Source organism: Dendropsophus ebraccatus, chromosome 4 (genome assembly GCF_027789765.1).
Source record: "Dendropsophus ebraccatus isolate aDenEbr1 chromosome 4, aDenEbr1.pat, whole genome shotgun sequence".
Taxonomy (NCBI): domain Eukaryota; kingdom Metazoa; phylum Chordata; class Amphibia; order Anura; family Hylidae; genus Dendropsophus; species Dendropsophus ebraccatus.
The window spans coordinates 108,500,788-108,509,594 of NC_091457.1; the positions used below are offsets into that span (position 1 = coordinate 108,500,788).

The window sequence follows — 8,807 nt, forward strand, 5'->3', positions numbered from 1 at the left end:
CAGTCAGGATTACACGTGTGGCCCTTATATACAGTGACTCACTGCCCCTGTAAATTATAATACAGTAATAAGAAAACTATATCTGTGGGCATTAGGCCAGATCCACACTTGTCATCACTGAATGGCTGGAGATGGACAGTTATCAGCATCACCTAGTGTCCCCATTGTGTATGCACTAACAGTATAGGATGGAAAACAGCGACATCTAGCGTCCAACCACATCGACTGTCTCTACTACCTCCAGCCCTACAGCGGAGCGCCGAATCATCGATGAGTGTCATGTCTGCACCCTAGTGCGCACGTTGAGCGATCAGACAGAGTCTACGTCTGGTAATAGCCGGGTGTTATCCGCATTACTATGTGAGTGTAACGGGTAGGCGGCACGGTGACAGGTGACACCGGGATCGGCGTCACTGCGGTGTACCGTGTACCCGTGAGCGGCTGCTGTATGTATGGGATGGCGGTTATACTTTTACTTCTTTGATAAAGGCTTTACTATGTTTATTAGAGAATTCATTAGCGGATTTGTAATCCTGACATAGTAGGGGCTGAAAACCGCATCGTGTGATTCGAGTCTATGTGCCTTCCCTATAACAACAGTCAGGAACTCCGGTCATGTTGCCGATAGCAACCAATCACTGCTCGACATTTATTTTTGAAGCTGGTGTGTGATTGGCTGCTGTTAGCAGTAAGGCCAGTTCTGATAGGCTCTGTGTGTATCATGTAACCTGACATGTGCCTTGAGCTAGTAAATGCACTGCAGGCTTCTATTGGGTCCCATTCACACCACATGTTTGTCACACTGATTGTATACCTCCAGAAGGGTGTCTATACCCCTAGACCTTAATACATTATGTTTGGTCTGTTTTACAAACATTTTGGAGGAGATTTATCGAAGGGTGTAAAATTTAGACTGGTGCAAACTGCCCACAGCACCAATCACAGCTCAGCTTCCAGCTCTGGTGAAAGGAAAGAGGAGCTGTGATTGGTTGCTGTGGCCAGTTTGCACCTGTCTAAATTTTACACCCTTTCATAAATCTCCCCCTTTGTGTGCAGCCTATGGCTGTCCTAGAGGTCATACCGCACAGCAATAAAACAGTTTTCATTTATCCTGTGGACAACCCCTTTAAGATCTACAGCCAACCATACTCACTTTTTTCAGACTCCATTTGGCATATTGGGAAAAAAAAAGGATCCATTAGGGGGACACTGTAGTATTCATTGGAGCAATGAAGTTGGTGGCTGAATGTGAGGTATCATGGCAAATAGCTATAACATGCACTTACTCCCCTGTAAGGCTACATTCACCCTGTCCATAGGTTGTCTGCAATGCATGGACCTATTCATTAGAGAATCGTGGATCATGGCCCTGTAGCACGTGCTGAAAATGTCAAAGGGGTTATTTAAATGAATGGATACATAGTGCTGGCCCCAATTGCGGCAGTCTATGGAACGTGTGAATGAGGCCTATGATTTGTGTTGGTTTTTTTTTACCCTAGACTGCTCCAATATGGCTGAGGTTGAAGTTGTGGCGGACATTTTGACAGAAGTGACGCTGGATGACCCCATTCCCAGCGATGCAGCAGCCTCTGAAAGCCCCCTGGTGACCATTGGAGCCACAGTGCCAACAGGGTTTGAGTTCACAGCAGCTGCAGAAGTAGAGGAGAAGCTGGGATGTTCCTGTAAGATCAGCAAAGACCGTGGAAAAATCTACTTTGAGATCAGCATGGAAACATTGCCTCAGGTGCGGCTCTGAATAAGAGGAATAAATGCACCTTAGGGTCCATTTACACAGAAAGATTATCTAACAGATTATCTGCCAAAGATCTGAAGCCAAAGCCAGGAATGGATTTGAAAAGAGGAGAAATCTCAGTGTTTCCTATATGACCAGATCCCTGTTTATAGTCTGTTCCTGGCTTTGGCTTCAAATCTTTGGCAGATAATCTGTCAGATAATCTTTCTGTGTAAATGGACCCTTAGAGACTCGAGCCTTAACCTAATCTGCTATGTTTCTGTTTTAGGTTCATCGACTTAGGTCAGTCGACAATCTCTTTGTTGTCGTACAAGAATTCACAGATTTCCCTTTCAAGGAAGTAAAGGTTAGTTCAGAAAAAATGCAGTATACTGTATATACTGCAGCCTGTATACTGTGGATGTAGCAGTACACACAGGATGCAGTGGGACAGATTTACTATGGAAAATGCACCCTGATCCTGTGAGAGCGTGCGCCAAAAGACTGGCGTACATGCTGTGCATTACATCTATCATGTGTTTTTAGACTTTTTCACTGTGTTCAACAAAGGAGGTGCAGACTCTACAAACAAAAGGTGGATGTGGCTTTGGTGCAACTGTCGCTTAGGATGTGACACCATGGGCTAAAAATTACATTTCAGTCCTGGCACAAGATTGTGCTGCCATTTAAAGCGACTCTGTACCCACAATCTGAACCCCCAAACCACTTGTACCTTCGGATAGCTTCTTTTAATCCAAGACCTGTCCTGCGGTCCGTTCGGCAGGTGATGCAGTTATTGTCATAAAAGCAACTTTTAAACTTGCTGCCCTGTGCCAAACGGGAGTATCTGTGCCCTAACTTTGCACAACCACTCTGTCCCTCCTCATCATTAGGAATGCTCCAGGCAGATTGCCTCCTATTCCCCACCTGTGGCAGCCCGGCACATGGGCTGGATTGTTAAGCACATGTGCAATGTTCAGCATGGAGAAAATGTTTCAGTGGCATTGCTAATGATGAAGAGGGTGGAGAGGAGGGACGGAGGAGTGGTGCAAAGTTAGGGCACAGATACTCCCGTTTGACACAGGGCTGCAAGTTTAAAAGTTGTTTTTTAGGACAATAACTGCATCACCTGCCGAACGGACGCCAGGACAGATCTTGGATTAAAAGCAGCTATCGAAGGTACAAGTGGTTTGGGGATGGGGGGTCAGATTGTGGGTACAGAGTCGCTTTAAGTAAGTCTAAACTTAGACCAATCAAACAGCCCAGCCACTGCAATAAATCTGGCACTTTCTTAAATTGTCTACAGGCCCCCATACACTTTATATTAAAGTCGACATAAGGTGGGACATTTATGAATGGTCTGCCCGAGGCGTACGCCAGGGAGAAGGTGCAGATTCGCCGCTTCGTACGCCTGCTGTATGCCCCGCTCGCCCGATGGGCGGACTGGGGAAGCTTCGGGGGAATTGAAGTGTAAAGAATGGGAAAGAATAGCAGCACATTGAGATACAAATTAAATAGGAGATTTGAGCCTCCAGTATATAAAGGAGCTAAAACAGAGTCACTTACCACGACCATGTTTTAACCCCTAAGTGACCAACCTATTTCGAACCTTACAGGGGTTGGTCCATAAACATTAAAAGCATTTATCATCTGTACATAGGATTGGTAATAAATAGAGATGAGCAAACCGGGTTAGCGGTGGCTGCTGAACTTGGATAAAGCTCTAAGGTTGTCTGGAAAACATGGATACAGCCAATGACTATATCCATATTTTCCACATAGCCTTATGGCTTTATCCAACTTCAGCAGCCACCGCTAATCAAATGCCGAAAGTTCGGGTTCGGATGGACTCAAGCATGCTCGAGGTTCGCTCATCTCTAGTAATAAATGTAAGGTCTTTGGGAGTATGACCACAAGGATCCCCAGATCACAATAACTGTAGCCCCTGAGTAACTGGAGCATTATTGTGCTTGCCTCACTGCCACCATATTTACTGCTAAGGGACGGATAGAGAGAGTGCTTGGCTATATTTGTTCCCTTTTATGCTGCAATTATAGACACAGTTGCATGGCCGCATTCTGATCACAAATGTGGGAAATCGGCCCTAAGAAATCCACAGTGGCAAATCTGCACCAGTATCCACATAATTTATCTTACAGTCTTCACTGTGGATTTGCTGAGAAAAAAAGTACACATTGCAATGCATTTTTTATGATATTGTATAATGTTTTATCCCTTTCTATAAACATATATGTTAAAAGTAAACCAAAAGAAAATGCGAACCCAGCCTTACTCCAAATATTCTTTTGAGTCTCTGTAGGAAGCTGCACTTCAGGATTTCCAGGAGTTGGCTGCAAAACTGTCCTGGGAAAAGGCACTGAAGACGTGGGAGCTAAACAACAACCTGAAAAAGAAAAAGAAGAGAAAGAAAACCAATGGCTGCAGCAAAGAGAAGAAACAGGCAGCATCAGGTTGTGAGGTACCATCAGGAGACGGCCCCTCCAAAGCTATAGAGGACCCAGCAGCCGCAGGGCAGGAAGAGTGTAAGACTACTGACAATCAGGCAGAGGACACAAGTGACAACACAGAGAGTAATGATACCTACCCTGATGTCAGCAATGTCCTCAAATTCCGTGTGACCTGCAACCGGGCGGGAGACAAACACAGCTTCACATCCAATGACGCTGCTAGGGACTTTGGTGGAGCGGTGCAGGAACACTTCCAGTGGAAGGCAGATATGACTAACTTTGATGTGGAGGTAAGTTTCCTCTATTTCATGTAGGGCCTAGAAGCTTAGCAGTGCTGTGTGTAAGTGGGCGGACATTTAGATATATACCCCTCTCCCTGATCTGTTCACAGGTTCTACTAAACATCAGTTATAATGAAATGTTGGTGGGAATTGCACTAACTGAGGAGAGTCTGCACCGCAGAAACATCACCCACTTTGGGCCCACTACACTTCGCTCTACTCTGGCTTATGGGATGCTCAGGTGACCTTCATCATTATGGCTTACAAACAAAATTGATGGGTTTTTTTTACTGCTGTTGTGCTTTTCTTGATCAGTAAAAATGAGACCTGCTTGTTGCTGGATTATCAGACTTCCTGGATTAAAAGGAATCGCTGTAGCTTTGTCTCATAACTGTAACCCTTTTCTCTTTGTTCTCCAGGCTCTGTGACCTCGAACCATCAGATGTTGTGATTGATCCAATGTGTGGAACTGGGGCCATCCCTATAGAGGTAAACCCAAAATATCAAGACATTGCATCATTGTATATTTTAACTCATCATAAACATTAGCTGCTGACCAAGTTTAGACACCTGAAGAAAATACATTAAAGGAATCAGTCCCCCAATGTGACATCACATGGCTACTATAATAAGGGGGGGGATAGGTGGAGTTTGTTCAATGGTAGCAGCTCTTTTCTTCTCGGTAATCTATATGTATTCTCCTGTAGAATATGCACCGTTTGAGCCTTTCTTACTACACCTGCTATTTTAGCAGCATTTGTAATGAAAACTCAATCTTCATTATTATTGGCCGTTGTACAGTTGCGCTTGTTTTACTATTTTGACCTTTGACTTTCCTTTCAGGTTTTCAAATACTCAAAACATTGACCAGACTATGTGATTTTGTTTTTTCCCTGCAGGGTGTGAGCGAGTGGCCCGCATGCTTCTTCATTGCTGGTGATAACAACATGAACGCAGTGAACAGAACAGCGAGCAACATTGGCTCCTTACTAAGGAAGCAGCAGGGCATAGACTGGTAAACAAGAAAAAAATTTAGCAGAAAAAAATATTACAAAATATTGGAGAGACTATACATATAGTCTCACTGACCACTGCCGAACCCTATCACCCTCCCAGCATTATAAAGAAGCTAAAATGTTGCAGATAAAGCCAGTCAGGGACTTGTTTACATCAGCTGTCTCAGAAGGGAGGGGGGGAGACAAAGAGAAAAGCTCACACACAGATTTTTGTGTTTTTAGCAGAAAGCAGCAGCTGAGAACTGGGGGATGGAGACTAAATAGATAATAACAAGTGTGGAATGAGTTGTTAGTCTCACCATGGGCAGAAACATATCAGAAAATATGTTTGAGTGTAATACCTCTTTAAAGAGAACTTTGTGACAACGCCTACAGGAGCTAGGATAATAACAGCTTTCCCAGAAACATAGAACTGGAAAACTAGACAGATGAGGATGAATTTCAACTATGTTCACATGTCTTTTTTTAGGCAGAACAATGCCTGTTGTTTGATAATGACGGCTGTAAATAATTTTTATGAACATTATTGATGGCCGTCATTGTAAAATTATTTTGCTTAAAAAGACGCTGTGTGAACATAGCTGGACACAAAGCTCTGATTGCTTCCTGTGGTTTCACTTTCTTTGCTTTGCACAGTGCCCCCCAGGGACTTCCAATAGACACCACCCACTGGGACATTTCTCATCTGCCTCTGAGGAGCGGAAGCGTGGATGTTATAATCACAGACATGCCATTTGGAAAGAGGTGAGAGGCAGCAGCAGATGCTATGTGTATCCTTAGACAGAAGTCCAGTGTCTCCTTTCAGCTGCTGCATCATCTGTTTTCTGTTGTCTACACAGAATTGGATCAAAGAAGAAGAACTGGGACCTGTACCCAGCCTGTCTCAGAGAGATGAGTCGTGTGTGTCGGGCTGGAACAGGACGAGCAGTTCTCCTCACTCATGACAGGAAATGCTTCATTAAGGTGAATTTGTCTCTCCCATTGCCTCTGCTTTCAAACATAGCCCCCCCCCTCCATACATGAACTTAATGTCCACTCTGTTTCCATAAATGAACTTCCTGTCCCCTCTCTCCATACTTAACCTCCCTTGTCCCTTCTGTTTTTATTCCCTGTATCTTAATATGCTACTTCCCTATTCCCTCTCCATACAGTCTCCTTGGCCCCCCTTTTTATCTGTACACTACCTCCCTTACCCATTTGTCTTTATAGATAGCAACCCCCCTTTTCTCTGTATCCCTGCATAGCCAATATATTTTGGAATGATCAGTGTTGCAGATTCTATAGTATATTATTGTAGATTGTTAACATGATTTATTAGTTGAAACATTCCACATTTTTCTTTTTTAGGCCCTGGCCAAAGCTGGGCATCTGTGGAGGAAGATGCACACGGTGTGGGTGAATATAGGCGGCCTGCACGCTGGCGTTTATCTGCTGAAAAGAACCACCCTAGACTTCTCTGACGGCTCTAGTGAGAGACTAGAGGAGAATCAGCCCCTAAGCCCCAGTTCACCTGCCAAAGAAGAGTAAGAAATGCAGCCTCACCAGAAGCCCTTCCAAGCAGAAGCCCAAAACATCCTACATCCCCATGAGGTTGTACAGTTTACAAATGTTACATAGATATAAGATCATTTCCACTTCTGTTAGGTTGTTTTATATCCCAGATGCCAATATGGTCACTATTTTTGCCATTTTCCTAAATGCTAAAAGAGTCACTATATCACTGTTTTTTCACACTCCTAAATAAACCGCCAAAAGTGGTAAATACCCCATCCTCTTATCCCAGCATAATTTTCATAATTTTACAAAAACTGATTGAAAGTAGAGACTCCAGGACTTACATTTACTGACTAATTTATGGAGCTGCTCTGTGTTGTTTCTGACCATTTTACTTTGAAAATTTACAAATACTGAACTAGAAGTTTTTAATGTTGGATTTTGAAAAAAAAGAAAAAAGCTACCTGAGTACAGGGTGTCAGAAATATACATGTGACAATGGCCAAAGTCTTTATGTTTTGTTTCTTGGCTCTTTAGTTGTGAGGCAGTCAAAACGGTTCATTGTTTTCTTAAGTTATCTAGAGTTTTTTCTTTGTCAAATATGAATCAGAGAAGTGCTGCTTTAGAGCTATGGGAATCCCTCAAGCACATCTCCTGACGTGTCTCTGTAAAGGTACCTACAGGTGGAATTCTTCTGTATGTAAGTTGGTTTAGCAGTTCAATGAGACTAGTCACATCACAGAGATGCCAAGGTTCGATAAAGTCACTACTACATTGTTAGGACGGTGATATAGACATTTGTCATTATTCTTTTATAATAATTTGACTGTAATCTGCCTGAAAGTGGTTTCTTACTTGAAATAAAGTTCTTTAAGTTATACCCTTCTCACTCTCTTTGTTCTCATGTGTAGAAAATTGACTTGGAAATATTAGTCTGTGAGTTGTCATCTTGTGTGAAGTTTTAGCTCTTTTTATCTCCTTTTCATGTAACACATGCTGGGTGACAACCACTGATGGTAACCGTTACTGTTGCATAGCTTTCCACACACCCTAAGGGATATATAACTATGCATTGCTATATGCAATTGCAGTTGCAAGAAAAAGTAATTTAACCCTTTGGATCTACCCGGATTTCTACATTGATCACTAATAAAAAGTGGTCTGATATTATTAAGACATGCTATTAAGATAATGGAATAGGACAGTGACCTAAAGTACACAAGTAAAGGCCCCGATTGACGTTCAGTGTGTACACCCACTCCTGCTTATTTTAGCAGGACTGGGCCACCATCTAATGTGTACATAAAGTTAAAGTATACGGCCTGCTGCCGGATCAGCAGTGATTTCCTCTCTTAGTATAAATTCACACGGGCGGATCCGCTGGGAGTCTCACGCACGAAATCCGCAGCTAATCTGCAATACAAGTATTAATAATAATAAAAATAATACGTGTATTTACCCTTAATCCAGAAGTTTGGGTCTCAATCAGACTGCAATTTGTTTTGGTTGCAAAATACTGAGCAAATATACTGTGTGGGAACATAGCCTAAAAGAGGAAATTTTTGCTGATCCGCCAGTGGGCCGTCATGACCAATAGAGACAGGCACAGCCCCCACCCCTTCCCGAAGCTTCCCACGACTGTAATAGCACCGTGAGTGGGGGGGAATAAGGAGCAAGTGAGCGCTGACCTGACAGGTCGGCGCTCGCTCCTTAAAGGGGAACTCCAGGTAGAGGTTAAAAAAAAAGAAACTTCTGCAGAAGCATAAAGCATTACTTACCTATCTATTCTTTTTTCGAAACTACCAAAAATCCTTAA

The 8,807-nt window shown here is 43.1% G+C and overlaps 1 protein-coding gene across 5 annotated transcripts; it reads left to right on the top strand.

The window, feature by feature from the left end:
- The first annotated feature begins 210 nt into the window (after positions 1–210).
- Positions 211–7,869, top strand: THUMPD3 (THUMP domain containing 3). Of its 5 annotated transcripts, none has more exons than XM_069966653.1 (10): positions 211–330; positions 1,500–1,744; positions 2,022–2,099; positions 4,053–4,490; positions 4,592–4,722; positions 4,901–4,970; positions 5,381–5,496; positions 6,134–6,241; positions 6,337–6,460; positions 6,845–7,869. In XM_069966653.1, exons 2-10 carry the CDS (start codon positions 1,511–1,513, stop codon positions 7,022–7,024), a joined length of 1,479 nt encoding a protein of 492 aa, XP_069822754.1. In that variant the 5' UTR covers positions 211–330; positions 1,500–1,510; the 3' UTR covers positions 7,025–7,869. The 5 variants fall into 5 exon arrangements, with proteins under 5 accessions (XP_069822754.1, XP_069822759.1, XP_069822755.1 ...); XM_069966658.1 differs by having other exon boundaries at positions 242–360; XM_069966654.1 differs by lacking the exon at positions 211–330 and adding an exon at positions 382–446.
- The last annotated feature ends 938 nt before the right edge of the window (positions 7,870–8,807 follow it).

Coding starts and splice junctions, on each gene's coding strand:
- THUMPD3 (XM_069966653.1), top strand. CDS start 1,511: ATGGCTGAGGTTGAAGTTGTGGCGGACATTTTGACAGAAGTGACGCTG. Junction 4,971..5,380: donor CTGGGGCCATCCCTATAGAG/GTAAACCCAAAA, acceptor TTTTCCCTGCAG/GGTGTGAGCGAGTGGCCCGC. Junction 6,242..6,336: donor GACATGCCATTTGGAAAGAG/GTGAGAGGCAGC, acceptor TTGTCTACACAG/AATTGGATCAAAGAAGAAGA.